Raw genomic sequence first — 20,544 nt, 5'->3', positions numbered from 1 at the left:
AGAAAATATGAATCTCATCAAGCAATTCTCCAGTGAGAACCCTAAACCTTATAGTTACTATTATTTTATTATTAAGTTGTTAAAATTCTTCTAATAATTATTTTTCTCATTATGTGATCATATGGTACCACAAAACTGTCATTGCATGATTCTAACCTTTTTAATACCTGTTATTAATTGGAATTTTAAATACAAGTTTATAGTTGTGAATATAACTTGTTTGGGTGGTATGATGGCGCAGTGGGTAGTGCTGCTGCCTCGCAGTTAGAAGACCCAGGTTTGCTTCCCGGGTCCTCCCTGCGTGGAGTTTGTATGTTCTCCCCGTGTCTGTGTGGGTTTCCTCCCACAGTCCAAAAACATGCAGGTTAGGTGTATTGGCGATCCTAAATTGTCCCTAGTGTGTGTGCTTGGTGTGTGTGTGTGTGTGTGTGTGCCCTGTGGTGGGCTGGCGCCCTGCCTGGGGTTTGTTTCCTGCCTTGTGCCCTGTGTTGGCTGGGATTGGCTCCAGCAGACCCCCGTGACCCTGTAGTTAGGATATAGCGGGTTGGATAATGGATAGATGGATTGATATAACTTGTTTGACTTTTGGTGTGAATTTCTGCATAGTGCAAGGATATTAAAGAGGCATTTATATCCTTCCAGTTTCTAATACGAAACCTCTAAAACAGGTCTAAAAGCTCATCTCTGTTTTTCAATTTAACTCATTTATTTCATTACTAAATCTTATAGCAAATTGCTGTAGACTTATTTCAACTTTTTTTGTATATATGTTAAGGGTTTAAACTTTGTTTAAGATATAATTTTGCCAGTTTATCTTATGAAAAACAAGCTGCTTTTCTAGCAACGCTGCCTCTCAGATGATCACCCATCACTTTGGAGCTTAACAAGGTTAATTCTGTTTATTGCCTGCGGTATCTATTGTATTACATAATAGGTTCTATGCTTATAATAGATATCTAAACATAAGTGTTTTTAATTACTATTATTATTACTATTATTTACAATAAACTCCAGTGACCAATTGATATGAATGGTATGTCTCTTTCATTACACTTGCAAATACTGCTATAAAGTAAATCCATCCTTATATATCTATATACAATATATTTGACTGTGCCATGGAAATATCTAGTTTTCAGTTAAAAAATGGCTCCAGGTTGAGTGACCAGTTTAAATGCATGTATTATAAAAGAGAAAACTGGCATTGATGAAGAGTGGTAATATATTTTTAGAATTTAATAAAGTGGTTAACTTTGTAGCATTGGACTGCTAGGACACTAGCGTGATTTACACCATGGTTACTTCCATGTTGAAAATTTATTTTCTATATATATTCACTTGGGTTTTCTCTTTAAAATTTTGTTTCTTTCCTTGGTCCAAACACATACTTTGAAGATTATTTGTTGAATTTAAATTAGTCCAGTTTGGCTGAGTGTGTCCAACAGTAAACTGGGATCCAGCCCAGGGTTGTCTCCTTTCCTTGTATTTGATGCTGCCAGGATTACCTGCAGCTTACAAGAAAATTTAGTTCAGAACAAGAAAAATCTAATAGAAAATGCAATATTTCATGGTGTTTCAAATGGTATACATTTTTAAAGCTTTTGTGTTTTTCTTAATTTTATCTTTAATATGTATTCAAGTTACACTGAAAACTTTATGTTGGTACAAACAACTTCTAAAGGGAAAGCATGTCTCTTGTTGAGCTAAATTCTAAGATTGTACCTGTCCCATGGCAGGTGTGCTCCAGACTGTTGAATTTACATTATTTTCCACATACATACTTTATGGGACTGAACAGTGTATAGAAACGTGTATTTATGGGATGAAAGGAGAAACTATGGAGCTCCAGATACATCTCAGGAATTTTGTACAGACAAGCAGTTTTAGGTGTCTATTTAAACTGAAGTAATAACCTTACACCTTAATAAAAGGAACAGTGTTTGTGTGTGTGTCTATGTAACTATGTGTCTCCATCTGGTTGCTAAGTGTCTGTTATATGCTATTTTGTATGGGATTTGCAAAGAAATTGCAAATATTTGTGATGTGCCATCTTTTGGAATGAAAAATGCAATGCATTTTATCACTACAAATGTTTGTGATGTGCCATTGTCTAGATCCTGGCCTGGAGGGATACCCATGTTATCTGGCTCCCTTTTTCAGGCTAAGGCGTGAGAGATGTGGAGGCTAAGTGACCTTAGGGCCCTTAAGATTCACACTGCAGTTCCAGATCTCTGTTTCTAGTGCCTGCTGTTGAGACTTTCAGAAAGTTTGGTTTCCTGTTGCCAGCCATTGTCTCACAGACTTGAATTTATCAGCCCTAACCCTGCTTAGCCCTTCAATGAAACCTCTAAGGTGATACCACCCTCACCTGACCCTATCAGATCAGAAAAATATAAGAATCTAGACCCAATTTGTATTAAAAGCATTTACAGTATTTGTTAAAGCACAAATAGAAAATAGAAAATGAAAAAGATTACATGTAAAATACAAGTAATAGAAAAGTGATATTTTTATAGCAGTTTAGCAGGAATGACACAGATTCTGACATTCCTCTCTGTCTTCAAGATCAACTGTCCTTATTTCAAATTTCATTCAGTTTTTATAAGAAAAACCTGTCAAAATCATTTTGAACTTCCTCCTTGTTACTCCACTTTTGTTCCACCCTGGACTTTCCCTTCCCAGATGGGTTAACACTTGATAAACAATTTCTTTTGTTATAAGTGAATAATCCATTAAACATATGATTCAAAAATTCATGTTTTTGCATACTTAATATTTACGTTTTCACACTTATTTTTATTTAAACAGCACTCCTAAGATTTAAAATCTAATAATATTTCAAAGCATAATATCTTGAGTAATAAAGCAGTTCAGTTTTTCTCCACTCCCAGATAGGAAACAACAAGAAGGTACAAAATTGTTCAGTTCAAGTCTTGATAGGGAAATTTCAAAAATCCTCAAAGTTCAAAAGTTGAGATTATTGGTCAAAAAATGACCAGAATTGTGCCGTGGTCATTCTCGAGTTCAGCCTATTATTAATTCATCTGGTATTCTAAACTGTTAATCACATTTTTACCAGCCAATTTCTGTATTTTATTAACTATGCATATCCATTCTATATCTGGCCTGGTTTGGTTTTTAGGCCAAACTTTCTCCATAGGGCCAGGATGGTCTGGTTTTCTGACACCAGCTGTTGGAATGAAAAATGCAATGCATTTTATTGCTGCATGCATTACAAAACACATTCCAATAGATAATGCACTGCAAATGTTAACACTGAATATGCTGAGGTCTACATTGATTACTTAGATTTAAACCCGTCTTAGACTGGTAGCTCAGCTAGTCTTTAATAATTTGGTTTCTGATATTGACTTGTCAACTTTAATAAGCAACAATGTAAATACCACAATTTTCCACTGCACTGCAGCCTAAGACTTGCATTAATGTGGTGTTTTATGAAAGCAAAAATAGTATTTTCCACCATGAAAACATCATGTTTGATTAATGACATAAATAAAGCTTTGTTATTAGCTGTAATTTTTTAGGTGTGAATGAAAAATTATGTACCTACTCATGTAAAATGAAAATATCCAACATACACAAAGATGTAATAATCTAGGATTGGCACTGTTTGTGTTCCTATAATTTTGGTCTAACTAGAATTTATTAAAATTCTTTTTGTTAGGCATAATCCAATATTTCCAGAGGATGCCAAATCAAACAAACAAGAATTTTAATTCACATTATTCACTTTCAGAACAATAAATCATTTGAAAAACATTAACGGATAGGTTTTAAATAATACTTTTTCAGCTTATTCATCATAAATTACAAATTTGGAGTATTTCTGGTTATTTAGGTAAGATTAGACTGGATTAGATAAAATAATATATTAATTCTAGGGGGAAATTTAGATGCAGTAGAAACATAAAAAACATGAAAAAAATAAAATATAAACATAAAAAAGACTCAAACTCACAGGACAAATAAAACAATCAATAGAAGAGTGAATAGATAAATAAATAAATACATATTGTGCATTTAATTTAGGATGTTGGGCAGAAGCAATGAATTGCCTGATAGCTACAAGCACCAATGTTCCCCAGAGGTGTTTCTTAACACATCATTTTGTGAAAATTGTAGTAAATAATAAGTGTATTATTAGAAAACTATGAAAAATTAAATCAATTTGCAGACACACTTGATGTTATGCGTACCTTTCTATAGCAAACAGCATCCCTGTGCACTTTACAAGTAGAGACACATTTTCAATCTTTTTTATTTCAAGTTACCTTCAATTGCCATGTAGCAAATACTCCACCTATAAAATTTGTCCAGATCCCTTTATAAATTTAAGTTAATTCTCATTGCATTTTATTTAACTGACTTTAAAGTAATTTTCTCACTTATATTACATATCTGTTATGTTCTTCAGCCCATTTTTCTATAACTATGTAAAGATTTGGGTTAGCAAGATTATATCTTAAAATGTACAACTTGAATCGCTGAATCGCTCTGGAAATACAATTCCGTTCCCAAGTGTCCTATATTCATTAAATCTTGATTGCTTATAGTTTATTAATGATCAATAAATATGTGCTCTGAATAAAATCTATTTCAACATCAAAGAAGACAGACACTGTCAAAAAAATATTTTTTTGATATTTATAAATTTTGCTTTTGTTGGGTGGGGTTGAATGTTGCTTCGCTTTGATTTGTTAAATTTAACTTGACTGTATGGAATGTTATCCATTTCCAATTAAAATCAATTTTAAAACAAAAAAATAATTATATGGACTTTCAATAATTGAAACAAATTTCACAGAAAAATACTCCAAAAAAAACAGAATATAAGCTCTTTGAAGACTAACTTCAAATCCTGGTACAGATTAAGTGGGTTTGCTTATTCTCTGCTTACCTAGGTGATGTTTTTTTGGGTACTACTTCTACATTTCATGAAAAATGCAGTTGCTAGCATTCAGCCTCCCAGGAATTGATTTGTATTCTGAATAAACATCTTCCTAGTTTTTCTGTGTTCGCATGAGCTATTATGTTCCACTTGTAAGAGTCCTCGAGTTTTCCTTCATTTTGTCCAAACCATGCCTATTACGTAGCTGTTGACTCCAAATGAATTTATTTCCTTATTGTGGAGTTTAGAATTGCAAGTTTGTCATTCCCAGGTTAGAAACTGTACAACAGCAGCATTAACCAATGTGCCACCCTTAACAAAATTAATTATAAATCACATATATCATCTAGTAATGCATTTTACACCATGGCACTTTTAGACTTAAATGAATTTCATTATCCTAATTGTTACAGACAAGACATTAGGAATATTCAATCCATAATCAAGGCTGATGATACTTACTTTAGGCTTTATACTTTACATTTATCAGACCTTAAGTTTTTAAGTTTTTAAACATGGAATTTTTTAAAGTACAAAATATACACTTTGAAATAAAATTGAATGTACTGTATGAATCTCTAAGGGTAAGTTTAAAAGCCTTTGAAAATACAAAACATAACATTCTCAACCCCATTTAGTCAAGTTCAAAATCACTGGGGGCTTATCCTCTTGGCCGCACTGAGTATAACACAGGAAACAATGCTGGAAACGAAAAGGAAAAATGAAAAAACTAAATGTACCTGTTATTGACTATAACTTATAAATGCTATTCTTTATTTATCTAAGAACAACATTAATTGAGGTATATTGGAGTACATTTAAGTCAGCATAATAAGGAAAAGTAGTCATACAGTGATTCATTTCATCTTGATTTTTTACCTTAAGGGGAAATGAACGGATTTAATATGTGCAGAACACAGATCACATGCACTTGAGCAGTTAATTAAGCTCGCACCTCTTTTTTATAATCCGATTGCTTTTGGGTCTCACGGATCTCAGTACCAGGTACATTTGAGTTGTAGCTGAGGAATTACATTTTGGGTTTAAAAAATTAAATTTCAGATAAAGTAGATGAGAACTTTCTTGATATTTCTCTTTTTTTTAAATAACAAGGATGCAGTATATATTTTTATTTGGCTCTTGCAATTTAAAATGACTTGTTGTAAGTGAGTGTGCTGCACCTATCGTTATTTTTTTTGTCCTGTGTCCAGTTTGCTCTGATGGGCTATGGTTCTTGTATACTATTGATAGAAGAAATTCTATTTGTATACTTTTACACCGTCAACTCCTAGATATTTTTTGTTTTCATTTAATTCTTCCGTATCATATATTTTCAGGCTATGCTTGCTATAATTAAATTTTTAATGTGTCATTTGTATTTTCTAATAAAGCTGATTAATCCTTGTTTTCCTGGCAAGCTATGATATACAATAGTTAATGCTGTTATCTCCTACCTTCTGGGTTCAAATCCTGGCCCAGTCTGCGTGGTGTTATCTTAATGTTATCTTAATTGGTGATTTTAAACTGACCCAATATAAGTGTGGCTTGCACTAGATTGATATCTCTTCATGGTTTGGCTCCTGCCTTGTGCCCTATGCTCCCAAGACTAGACTATATAGCCTCAGTAGCTTTTAACTATAATGTGTGAATAATTTAAAGTTTAGACCTGTTCATTATAGGCAACGTCAGACAATCCAGAATGCATTCTGGTAGCCATCATATTTATATAAAACTCAGTGAATGTTTGAAACAACCAATGCACCTGAATTTTTTCCTGCTCTGGAATTTCTACGATTTTCCAGGTTTGCACATGAATAAATTGTAAAACTGAGTCCTAGATATTTCATTTATATAAGAAGTAAAACACTTCAAACTGTTATTGTGACTTTAAAAGTGTAAAATCCTCACTATCCAACTGGTTCCAATTATCTCTATCTTTTTGTTCTTGTTTAGGCTTTATAAAATGATTGAATGTCGTTCATCATGATCTCTCTTTCTCCTTTTCTCAAATCTTTTCACCTTTTTTTCTTTGGAATGGCAGGAGAGGCCCTATATGGTGAATGAAATGTGCATTTATGCCTAATGGAATTGGAGGTATATCATCATGCTTTCAATATTTTTTTTGGTCTAAATTGCTCCTTCTGTGACTCCTCTTTCTGGTACCCTGTACTCTTTCTTTTGCCTCTCTGAAATAATAATGTTCAGTCTTCCCAAGTTAGGCCCAGTTATTCCAAATGCTTTATAAATTTGGTGTTACATATTGGAGCTTTTGGTCCCATCTCCGTTATTGCATACCCACACTGCAATTTTCCAGAATGAAGCTCTCTGAATTCGGGGACACTCTGTAGGATTTTCTTGAATTTCACGTTTTGTTTTTATGTTGCTAATAAAAAAATGGTCACAAAAAATTAATACATAAACTAATAAATAAAACAATTAGTGCCCCACCAGGTAGTTCAGTTAATAGTACTCCAGCTCAACTGATTTTAGGCTGTACTGACATCTGTTTTCAAGTCATTCATTTGAAAAATAAACTATAAATCTAAATTTTCCATGACTTCAGCTCCAGAATTCATGATAATGGAAAATATGTAAAAAAATTGATGGGTTAATAAATAAAAAATTAATTATCAAATTAATAATCCTGAAAATAAGGTTTTAAAAGTAAGGTAGTCAGCCTTTTTTATTTAAAAGTTACAAACTGCAAATAAATTTGTTTTCAACCCTTTGTACTAGCTGATAGAATACTGAAACTCACTACTACTAATACCACCCTTATTTTATATTTTAAATATGTACAGTACATACACTAATACATACCATTAATCTTTCCTGTTGAATTGCAGTCCATTTTATTTTTTCCATCTCTTTGAAAATTTACTTCAGTATAGGTTATCTCCTCAGACATCTTCTCTTCTTTGTCCTCCAAAGTTGTGTATGTCAGCAGCTAAGGAAAACAAAAGGAGTGGTATGAGGAAATGAAAAGACGTCCTGTCACTCAAGTTCGGGCAGAAAAAACACATCAATGGTTTCTAAAAATATTGCTAAAACTATAAAGTAAAAGAGAAACAAATAAATATTTTGAGAACAAACAACTTTAGATTTATACTTTTTTTTGGTTAGTTATTTTCTAATTTGAATGAAGAACATAATACTGTGCAATGTACTGTGTTGTATCAAATGATACAATAATACTAATTGTATCAAAATGTTACGTGCATTAAAATTGGCCAAACACTTTCAAGCAGAGTAAAGAATTTTAAAAAAGAAAACTGCACAGAGTGCAAGATTTTACTGGCTTTTGTAATGAAAACCACGAGGGTAGCAGACATCTATTTCAAAAACATGAGATAAATTTGAAAATGACTAAAATACCAAAAAGAAAGAAAAGAGAAAGAAGAAGAACATCCAACATCTTAACCACTATGTCATATTGTCTGCATTTTCTTCTAGATGTAGTATGATCTAATTGGAGCACAGCAATATATGATAGAACAACTACTATTATTATTCAGAAGTAAGGACTACAGTTTTATAATCATAGTAAAGTGTTTTATTACAACAAACAACTGTCTGTACTTTTCACCATATACTACTGAGCACATAATGTTAATACTTTCAAACTGCAAAAAAAAAAATCTCACGACACTACTTGGAAAATCTGAACCCATTGTTTGACTTTGCTGAGATCGCTGTGGAAACTCAAGAGGAGACATTTGTGAGAATACCTGGGTAATTTCATCTCAGGCGAAAAATCTGAGATGAATGAAACAGAAGAAAATGTCTCCATTATTTTTGTTTATGATCTCATTGTTGTCTAATAGAAACCAAAAAGATATTAAAGAGGTCTCTTTTTTAATTTTGCATTCCTATGGGAAAGCAGGAACCATCCCAGTATGGTAGACGGCAGCATTATTAAGAATACTTACCAACACAATCCACAATATTTATCCTTTTAACTCAGAGTTACCAGCCAACACTCATACTTGAAATATGACAAGTAGCTTAATAAATGGGCAAATAAACACAGATGGGCTTAGGGAGAAATTACAGACCTCACCAAGAACTTAAATAAGTGAAGATTTTAACCCTGTAAACACCCCAAAAGATATGTAGGTAAACTAAGAAGTTATTTGCTGTTTGAAATAGAAATTGAAATTAATCGCCTGCATTAAGAGGAAGAATATTAAAATTTAGAACTACCTTTAACATTTGTTTTTCACTACTTCAAAGTAAATGGAGTAAGTAAAATATAAAAAATGTCATTTTTGGGTGGAGTATATCTTCCCTTTTCTTATTAGTCAACTTTCTTTAATGTAAAAGCCAATATTCATGCTTTCACTCTCTCCTTGAGTCTGACTATCTGCTCTCTCCTTACTGGAAATTCAGCAGTAAAATGACATGTGCAAATCCTCATATACCATAATACTATGTGTAAACGAGCATTACAACTAGATTACCATAAAGTGTATAAAAGAAGGTTCCATAAAAATCAATTTTAGAGATCATTTAATTTACCGATCACTAATCAAGTCATTTGGAAATCCAGTGGTCTCAATTGGCAGCCAAACAGTTGGAGCACTATAAATACCTTATTAACCATCATGCAGTCATTGCTTTAGCTTTTTTGACATACAGTATGATGAGACCATCTTGTTGCCAAACAGCAACAGGCCTGGGAACGTGGTAAGTTTATTTCTCCAGGGAAAGTATCTCTGCATTTGTGCTGGCCAGAGTCATTCAATCTATTAGGCAATATAGGCAGCTACCTAGGGCACTGTTTTATGAGAGGTTGCATTCACGAAAGTTAAAGGGCATGCACTCTAGACACTGAGTGGAACCAGTCGCTGAACTCTGAGGATACTGAGTGGGTGCTGTTACCTGCTGGACGCTGTTAATGAAAGTAAAAGTGAGCACACTTCCTTAAAGTCTGCGGTATACACATAAAGAGGTGGCATTTACGCTATTGAAGTGGCGCGTGCACCAGATACTGAGGGAACTCCTCAGCCCACCTTTTCCTTTACATCGTCCCAGATGAAATAAATTTTCAAAAATTTGTGTTTCTCAGTCCGCATAGGTAAAAGACTGCCAATCATGTGATACACTTGTTCCTGGACTTTAAATGAAGGCATAAAATTTCCCTCAATGATTTGGTTAGCACCAAATGATGTCATTTGAAATGCGCTGTTGTACTTTCGAATGTTGTTCAAGAAATGCTCACTTTGAGGATGTTCACCATTTAACAGGCCCTCAAGAAGGTCAGGAAGCTTATGTAAAGGAGTGAGAGAGACTTTACCACCGTTACAGCACAAACCAGGAGACTCGCATTTCCACCTATGAGCTTGACAATACTCACAGTCAACATCCATGGATCCAATGTGTACTGTTTTGTTGTTTTCATATGAGCCGCTTTCATTATTGGGATTGTACCTAGAAACAGAAGCTCTATTAACTTATGGATTTGCCTGCGAGTATTTAGCGACAGCGTCTCTATGAACTCGTGGATTTGCCTGCGAGTATTTAGCGACAGCGTGTCTATGAACTTGTGGATTTTTCTGCAAGTATTTGGCGGCAGCGTCACAAAGTTGTTTCCGTCTAGCTGCATCAGAAAATGTACGACGACGTCTGACACGCCTCCTTTTTACTGTTTTCTTACAGCTTCCGAAAAAAGTATGTACATCGGTTTTGGTTAGCGCAGGCAAGCCACCTACCAAATTTCGTGAAGATGGGGCCATAAATACGAAAGTTTAACATGGTGGACGTTGTCGACCGTTATGACCGTTGCGCGTAGAATTTTGAAATGAAACCTGCTTAACTTTTGTAAGTAAGCTGTAAGGAATGAGCCTGCCAAATTTCAGCCTTCTATCTGCACGGGAAGTTGGAGAATTAGTGATAAGTGAGTCAGTGAGGGCTTTGCCTTTTATTATTTAACATGGCGGACGTTGTAGACCGTTACATGTAGAATTTCGAAATGAAACCTGCTTAACTGTTGTAAGTAAGCTGTAAGGAATGAGCCTGCCAAATTTTAGCCTTCTACCTACACGGGAAGTTGGAGAATTAGTGATGAGTGAGTCAGTGAGGGCTTTGCCTTTTATTAGTATACTAGCAAAATACCCGCGCTTCGCAGCGGAGAAGTAGTGTGTTAAAGAGGTTATGAAAAAGTAAAGGAAACATTTTAAAAATAACGTAACATGATTGTCAATGTAATTGTGTTGTCATTGTTATGAGTGTTGCTGTCATATATATATACATATACACATATACACACATATACAGATATATTATATATACATATACACATATATTTTTTATATATATATTTTATATATATATATATATATATATATACACACATACATACATACATACATACATACATACATACATACATATACACACATAGATGCACTTACAATAACATAGAAATCAATATAAACAACATTAACATCATTATCATATGAGAATATGAAGTAATATATAAGAAGCACATTTCATATAAATATAAATTATTAAACAGTAAAATCTTCTTCTATAATTTGCTACCGTGGCTTTTCGTTGGTCTGTCCAGGATTTGAAATCACCTGTAGCTTGCAAACCGTTTCACCTATTGACTTGAAATCTGGTACACATATAATATGTCACGTCTGCTATCCGCTTTATGGGTGATGATTGTATTACTCTTTTTATGTTTATTTTATTTTAGAATCAACTCCTATCTGCGCACACCAGGGCGGCCGTGGCCAGATGCGTATGGTGTATTCACTCCATGTTATCGTGCATTGCGCTGTCACTGGTATTTTGATAAAAGAATTTGAACAATATATAAGAAGCGTATAAATTATTAAACAGTAAAACATTAACATTTAAGAAGTAAAGTTACATTGAGTACTACTGCAGTGCCTTCGGGTATACCTCATTTTTTCTTTGCCCATTGCATGCTAAAATGTAAAAATTTTTTGGTGTACCTACCCGAGAACACGCGACATATAACCGACCGTGGGAGAAGCATGGATTTTAAACACGCGTTGAGTTCATCTGCTGGTCTCCCTCGTGGAATAACTGGTAATGTTTGACTAAAATCTACAGCGAGGTAAAACGACATTTCCTCCTTTTTTTTTTTTTACGATCTCTGAGATCTTGCTTTTTTCGGTTCAAGGCTTCATAAGCTCTTTTATGTTCCATGGTGTACTTAATAAGTACTAATTATCCCAAACCATCATCTTTGAATGTTGCAAGACTTTCGCCTTGTATGTAGATCGGGGTAATTACATTCATTGCATTCCTAGTCTGAATCACAATCTGATTGTATGGGTGGTTACCTGGCACTGTAGGGTTGCCACCCGTCCTTTAAAATACGGAATCGTGCCGCGTTTGAGAATGAAATTGCGCGTCCCGTTTTGAATGAATACTGGACGGGATTTATCCCGTATTTTTTTTATCATTTTTTTTTTTTAAAGCAGCGTGTCATGCAAATCATCCCACACGCATTTTATGTAGATGCCTCCTTTCCTACTTTTGATTGGGTAATACTTGATGTCATCGTTAGTTTGATTGGTCTTTTTAACTGTCCAGTGAGGAGGGCGTGTCTTTTAAGTAGAGTCTGCAAAGTGTTGGCACTGAGATGTGGCATCAGCGCCATAGTTGAAGCCCCTAACGTTGTGGTCAGCAAGTCGGCTAACATCCGCCATGTGCCGTCTTTCAGTTGCGAGAAGCAGATCATAGAATGGTTGAAACTGTTGCCCCTAACGTTGCGCCACGGCGTGTGGTTCGTTTATACCTCGTGTCTTCTCATTAAACTTTTATCTCGCGAATATGTTATTGCAATCCGCAGCGGGAGCGTTTCTATAAACTTAATTTAAACTTACGTTTTACACCGTGCTTTGTTTCCCTTATGAACATGCTTGTATGCTTCACTCGCTCCGTTCTCAATTGTTTAATTAATTTTTTGCTCTTCGCTGTTTGCGGCTCTTCCTCCATTTCCCCCTACTTCGTTCTTTTATCTCGCGAATATGTTATTGCAATCCTTAACGGGAGCGTTTCAATAAACTGATTGAAAATAGTTTTGCATTTACCTTTTTAGTAAAAGGCGAGCTTTTAAGCCTGAGAAATCACCCCGTAAATGCACACGTTTAATTGCACATGTGTTAATATGTATGGTTACACAGTATTAAAAGACAGTGAACAACGTCAGTTACCTTTGTTCCCGCGTTTGATAAAAGGTGAGCTTTTAAGCCTGAGAAATCACCCCGTAAATGCATACGTTTAATTGCACATGTGTTAATATGTATGCTTACACAGTATTAAAAGACAGTCAAAAATTAACGTCATTTACCTTCGTTCCCGCGTGTGACTCGTGCTGTAAATCTCTTCCTTGTTTTTAGTTCACGTGATTACGTAGGAGGCGTGATGACGCGATACGTGACTCCGCCTCCTCTATTACAGTGTATGGACAAAAAATATGTTCCAGTTATGACCATTACGCTTTGAATTTCGAAATGAAACCTGCCTAACTTTTGTAAGTAAGCTGTAAGGAATGAGCCTGCCAAATTTCAGCCTTCCACCTACACGGGAAGTTGGAGAATTAGTGATGAGTCAGTCAGTGAGTGAGTCAGTCAGTCAGTCAGTCAGTGAGGGCTTTGCCTTTTATTATTATAGAAGACTAGCAAAATACCCGCGCTTCGCAGCGGAGAAGTAGTGTGTTAAAGAGGTTATGTAAACATATATATATATATACATATACATATATATATATAATCTATATATATAAAAATGGAATTGGTGGGTCGTCGGGTGGGCCTTTTTTTCATTCCGTTGAAAGACACGCCCTACTCACTGGACAGTTAAAAACACCAATCAAATTAACGATTACATCAAGTATTACCCAATCAAAAGTAGGAAAGGAGGCATCTTCATAAAATGCGTGTGGGATGATTTGCATGAGACGCTGCTTTAAAAAAAAAATGATAAAAAAAATACGGGATAAATCCCGTCCAGTATTGATTCAAAACGGGACGCGCAATTTCATTCTCAAACGCGGCACGATTCCGTATTTTAAAGGACGGGTGGCAACCCTACAGTGCCAGGTAACCACCCATACAATCACATTGTGATTCAGACTAGGAATGCAATGAATGTAATTACCCCGATCTACATACAAGGCAAAAGTGTTGCAACATTCAAAGATGATGGTTTGGGATAATTAGTACTTATTAAGTACAACATACAACATAAAAGAGCTTATGAAGCCTTGAACCGAAAAAAGCAACATCTCAGAGATCGTAAAAAAAAAAAAAGGAGCTAATGTCGTTTTACTCGCTGTAGATTTTAGTCAAACATTACCAGTTATTTCACGAGGAAGACCAGCACATCAACTCAACGCGTGTTTAAAATCCATGCTTCTCCCACGCTCGGTTATATGTCGCGTGTTCTCGGGTAGGTGCACCAAAAAATGTATACATTTAAGCATGTAATGGGCAAACAAAAAATGAGGTATACCCGAAGGCACAGCAGTAGTACTTAAAGTAACTTTACTTCTTAAATGTTAATGTTTTACTGTTTAATAATTTATACGCTTCTTATATGTTGTTCAAATTCTTTTATCAAAATACCACTGACAGCGCAATACACGATAACATCGAGTGAATACACCATACACATCCGCCCACGGCTGCCCTGCTGTGCGCAGATAGGACTTGATTGTACAATAAAATAAAATAAAGATAAAAAGACTAAAACAATCATCACCCATAAAGCGGATAGTAGACGTGACGTACTATATGTGTACCACATTTCAAGTGTATAGGTGCAACGGTTTGCGAGCTACAGGTCATTTAAAATCCTGGACAGACACACAAATTGCCACGGTAGCAAATTACAGAAGAAGATTTTACTGTTTAATAATTTATATTTATATGAAATGTGCTTCTTATATATTACTTCATATTCTCATATGATAATGATGTTAATGTTTATATTGATTTCTGTGTTATTAAAACTGCATGTATGTGTGTATATGTATATATATATATATATATATATATATACTAGCAAAATACCCGCGCTTCGCAGCGGAGAAGTAGTGTGTTAAAGAGGTTATGAAAAAAAAAGGAAACATTTTAAAAATAACGTAACATGATTGTCAATGAAAGCCCGTTTCACTCAGTAAGTCTTATGTGTGTGTTTATGTATGTGTGTGTATATATATGTACATGTGTATATGTAGATATGTATATATATGTATATTAGGGATGCACCGATACCGAAACGGGTATCTGGTATCGGCCTCGATACCACATTTTCTAAAGTACTCGTACTCGTTAAAAGTCCCCCGATACCGGGGACCGATACCACGGTCTGAGAAATGTCTATGTTTGAGCGGCGTGTAAGGGGTTAATCACAGGCGCTGAGTGCCCGCCCCCAGGCCCCGGCTGCAGCTCAGAGCGGGGAGAAGGCGAGGCGAGACATGTCAGCCGTGTGGAACTATTTCAGAGTGAATAAAGACGACAAAACAAAGGCGGACTGCAAATTGTGCTCAGCGAAATTGTCCAGAGGAGGCTCAAAAGGTAGCGCATTTAACACAAGTAATTTAATCAAGCACCTAAAATCCCAACACGACAACGAGTACAAGGAGTTTACCCACGCTTCTAAACCAACACAACCCACGCTGCAGCAAACTTTTGCAAGACGAGAGAAAATGTCCAGAGACAATCCACGTGCTGTGAAAATAACACAGGCAATTATCGAATACATTGCATTGAGTGACCAGCCACTCTCGGAGGTAGAAAATGTGGGATTCCTGCGTCTCCTCCATGTTCTGGAGCCCAGATATGATGTCCCAAGCCGCCGCTACATGACTGACACGGAGCTGCCTAAACTACACGACTCCGTGAAAAAAACATATCCACAGCCTACTGCAACCCTCCTCTGCGTTTAGTTTCACCACGGATATTTGGACAAGCAGTGTTAGCCCCGTGTCGCTAATTAGCCTAACCTCCCAGTGGATAGACGAGAGTTTCAAATCGCAACGAGCCATATTACATGCGAAACAATTCCGCGGCTCGCACACCAGCCAGGCTATAGCGCATGTGTTTGAGGAAATGCTCCAGACATGGGGTATACCTAAAACATCAGTACATGTTGTGCTTCGTGACAATGCCAAAAACATGATTAAAGCCATGAATGACGCAGGGCTCCCAAGTCTGCCGTGTGTCGCGCACACGCTCCAACTGGCTGTTAACGAGGGCTTATTAGCACAAAGGAGCATAGCTGATGCTATAGCAGTGGGGCGGAAAATAGTTGGGCATTTTAAACATTCCGCCTTAGCCTACTCCCGCCTCGAGGACATTCAGGGACAGCTCAACCAGCCAATAAAGAGACTGCAGCAGGACGTACAGACGCGCTGGAACAGCACGTATTACATGCTCCAGTCCCTCATTGAGCAAAAGCGAGTGCTGGGGGTGTATGTGTCCGAGCATGAACTCCCAGTCCCTGACTATCTCACCGCTCACCAATGGGCTCTTATGGAGAAGACTGTTGCCATCCTCGCCCCCTTTGAGGAACTAACTAAAAAAGTGAGCAGCTACGACGCACTAGCCTCTGATGTCATCCCAGCTGTGACTGTGCTAGTGAGACTTCTAAACAGAGAAACAGACGAGGACCACGGCGTCAAGACAATGAAAGCAACCTTACTGGCAGCTGTCAAGAAGCGCTTCAGTGACGTCGAGACCAACCCACTGTACTTCATCTCCACCATACTTGACCCAAGGTAAAGTCTGTGTGCTATAGGTATTCAATGATAAACTACAGTACTAAATGTAAGATTAATTTCCATCTGAAATATTATATTATATTTTTGTAACTAAAATACACAAATACAAATGTATGCAATATATATACAGTGGAACCTCTAGATACGAGTTTAATTCGTTCCAGCACTGAGCTTGTATAGCGAATTTCTTGTATCTAGAACAAACGTCCCCATTGAAAATAATGGAAATCCAGTTAATCCGTTCCGCATCCCAAATATATTAACATAAAAATCAATTTTCCTAACAAATAACACTGATAAATTATATATACTGTAGTCTACCTTTAATAAATAACACTGGTAAATAATATAACTGATTATTAAAAGAATCAAAACAAGTGTCCAAAGTGCAGTAGAGCATTCAATAAATCTTTAAATAAATAATCCTTAAAACAGTTGTGAAGTGGAGGTTTAAAGTTGTAATAAAAAGGTTTTCTCTGTAACAGGAGAAGGGATAAAATAAAGGAGTAAGAGGGGGTTGGTCGCTTCAGTGCAAAACCAGCTACAAAGATTGGAATGTTTGGGATGATAGCGAAAGAATGTGCAAAAACTTCTTTCTCATAAAGGGTTTCAGAATGTTTTAGGGAAAGGTTAATTAATGCAAGATGTTTTTCTGTAAGTTGTTTTGATGTCTCTAAGAAGGGTTGTTTTAGGCTTAGTAGAGATAACACATAAGTTGTCCCGTGGGAAGATGTGTGCTGAAACTGATCACTTCTGTATACACTGGTTACACGTAAGCCATTTTGGTTAAGGACACTCAATTAGTATATAAGGGAAGGTTCCACCCTCAGTTTCTTCGGAAGCTCAACCGTGGGGAACGTGCACACCGCCCGGTATTGGACCAGGCTCACGAGTTGATCCTCTGACGAGACTGACACGCGGGCTCCCTCAGTCTACTGGTCTAGGATGATGGCTCTGGGTCTTTTGATATTACTGTAAGTATAGTATAAGTCATATATATATATTACTGTAAGTCAATAGTACAATTCCTATATCTGCATGTATATTGCTATTATATTGTATGTAACTGATATTATATTTGAACAAGTAAACACAATTGAAGTATTGGACCTTTCCTCTCTGATTCCTGCCTGCTTATTTTCTCTTAAAACCTTGGAACCATTTTCCTAAACTAAAACAAAAGTACATAAGAATAACAATCCTTTAACACGAGGTTAAAACGTCAACAGGAAGCAGTCTTCAAAAAACAGATGACAATCCCCGGTGCTTCTTCTCTGTTAGCATCTCACCTGCTTCTCCCATGCGGGCTCTGCAACAGGCGAGACACTCTTAATGCAGCTGACCTTCTCTACACCGTCCTGCTTCAGCTGTTTGGCTCGCCTGTTCAGCTACACGCGAGCCTGCACTCGCTCGCTCTCTCGCACCGACTTCCTACTGCTGCGGATTCCTGCCTCCTCCTGCAACCTCCGTTCTCTCTCCTCTCCTCTCCTCTCTTTTACTTCTTCACCCCCTTAACCGGCTCGCGCTTCTCTATATATGCGGGGAAGACATGGCAGCTGCTAGGGTTACCACTTTTAATACAAAAAAATAACGGACGCATACGTATTGATTCAAAACGGGACGCGCAATTTCATTCTCAAATACTGGACGATTCCGTATTTTAAAGGACGGGTGGCAACCCTGCCCAGCCCATCAGCCACAGGACAAATCATGGATGTGGGCAGTTTCCCACCTGTGCACTTAGGTGAGAAACGCAGACACCGCAGATCGCCCTGCGGCTCGCTACAGCTACCACGCCCCCCTTGCTAAGCCGCGAGCTATATCCACAGCCTGGCTCGTGGCTCGTTACATGAGCCAGTGCTCGTATTTAGATCTGAATTTTTCGCTCATACTTTCCTCGTATTTTGAATTTCTCGTATACAGAGGTGATCGTATCTCGAGGTTCCACTGTAATATGAAATATATTTCCCTTATTACTACCAGAAAGCCAAATGGCTGGCATTTGTGACAGTGGTTTAGGGGAAACTAAAATCAGTCCTATTTTTCCACATATGAATACATTCATGAATTTTGTTCAGGTATAAAGATCGCTTCTTCTCCAACAACACTGCTCCGGAGGCCAAGCTGCACCTGAAGCAGGAGCTGCAGATGATGTCCAGAGCTGAGGCAGAGGGGAGTCGGGCAGAAGCTGCAGAACCTCCTGCTAAACTGTTCCTCAAGGCCCAGGCCAGCACTAGCAGCAGTCTGGACACTGTATTTGAAGAAATCGCTAAGGAGCAGCCCCAGGCAGCACAGCCACTGGCAGCAGGTGCTGCCATTGAGCTCGACACATACCTCGGAGAGGCCCCAAGCCCTCGTGATGACAGTCCTCTGAAGTACTGGGGTGTCAACAAAATCAGGTTCCCCACTTTGGCTAAAATGGCCCAGAAATACCTCTCAGCCCCATGTAGCAGTGTGGAAAGTCAAAGGCTTTTTAGCTCAGTGTCACACATTATAGATGAAAACAGAAACAGGCTGACTGCTGATAATGCAGAAAAGCTACTTTTCTTAAAAAAAAACCTGCCACTCACTTTTTCTAAATAGGCTCCATTAAGTGAGTCGTCTTAGACTTGATGTTAATACCTACCTCAGTTGCACTGATTGCCACAGTTCTATGTTAGTGGATGTTAGTTTATTCAAATATTGTGCACTAAATAGCAAAGATGTTTATTAATGCCCCTTGTGTTGTCCAAAGCGGCAGAGTTTACAACAAACTGAAAAAAATACTTGAGTTGCACTGTCACTGTTTAAATTTTTTTTATAATTATTTATTCTGTAATATGTTGCATACAACATGCTTTTCATTTTAAATAAATGTTCTTAATTCCAAACTAGTCCCTTGTTTTTTTTTGTTAAATTATATGACTAAAGCTGTTACCTGTAAATTTAAATCATGTTTTTATTAAGTACTCAGTATCGGCAAGTACTCGGTATCGGCGAGTACTGAAATGCAAGTACTCGTACTCGTACTCGTTTTCCAAAAAAGTGGTATCGGTGCATCCCTAATGTATATGTATATAAATGTTTATGTGTGTGTGTATATTATATATATAATATATATATATATATATATCTATATATATATATATATATATATATAAAAGACAGCAACAGTTATAACAATGACAACACAATTACATTGACAATCATGTTATGTTATTTTTAAAATGTTTCCTTTTTTTTTCATAACCTCTTTAACACACTACTTCTCTGCTGCGAAGCGCGGGTATTTTGCTATATATATATATATATATACGAGCTGTATATACCCGGCGTTGCCCGGGGCAGAAGTAACCTAATCGGTCAAACACTTACATATATACCAAAGTAAACCTAATCGGTCAAACAGTTACATATATAAAAAAACCGAACCTAATCGGACAAACAGCTTCATATATACAGAAGCGAACCTAATCGGACAAACAGCTAATCTATATACATAAGCAAACCTAATTGGTCAAACAGTTACATAAATACAAAAGCAAACCTAATCGATGAAACAGCTTCATATATACAGAAGCGAACCTAATTGGTCAAACAGTTATGCATGTGCAGAATAATTTTACAAAGATTATGCGTGTTAACAATCATTAAAAAGAAAAGATTGAGGAACTCTTCTTCTATATGTGATGAAGCTGGATGAAGCTGACTTGACGAAGACGTAGGTGGCATAGATTGGTTTTTCTAAAACAGAAGAAAAAAATGAGTATCTATTATTATTTTAAATTAGAATGAAAATGAGAACCTTGATTAGAGATAGATTATCCGTATTAAAATATGTGCATGAATAAACTTTTGCTAACTCTCTAGCAAAAGTTTATTCATACAA

General features: G+C 36.5%; 1 protein-coding gene across 1 annotated transcript; it reads left to right on the top strand.

Moving 5' to 3' along the window:
• The first annotated feature begins 16,366 nt into the window (after positions 1–16,366).
• Positions 16,367–19,352, top strand: LOC114645210 (zinc finger BED domain-containing protein 4-like). Its single transcript, XM_028793099.2, has 2 exons — positions 16,367–16,673; positions 18,755–19,352. Exons 1-2 carry the CDS (start codon positions 16,429–16,431, stop codon positions 19,257–19,259), a joined length of 750 nt encoding a protein of 249 aa, XP_028648932.1. The 5' UTR covers positions 16,367–16,428; the 3' UTR covers positions 19,260–19,352.
• Positions 19,353–20,544: the final 1,192 nt, after the last annotated feature.

This window comes from Erpetoichthys calabaricus, chromosome 9 (genome assembly GCF_900747795.2).
Source record: "Erpetoichthys calabaricus chromosome 9, fErpCal1.3, whole genome shotgun sequence".
Taxonomy (NCBI): domain Eukaryota; kingdom Metazoa; phylum Chordata; class Cladistia; order Polypteriformes; family Polypteridae; genus Erpetoichthys; species Erpetoichthys calabaricus.
Note: the sequence above shows the minus strand (reverse complement) of the source record. Positions and strands in the feature narration are given on the sequence as shown.

Coding starts and splice junctions, on each gene's coding strand:
- LOC114645210 (XM_028793099.2), top strand. CDS start 16,429: ATGGAGAAGACTGTTGCCATCCTCGCCCCCTTTGAGGAACTAACTAAA. Junction 16,674..18,754: donor TCCACCATACTTGACCCAAG/GTAAAGTCTGTG, acceptor AATTTTGTTCAG/GTATAAAGATCGCTTCTTCT.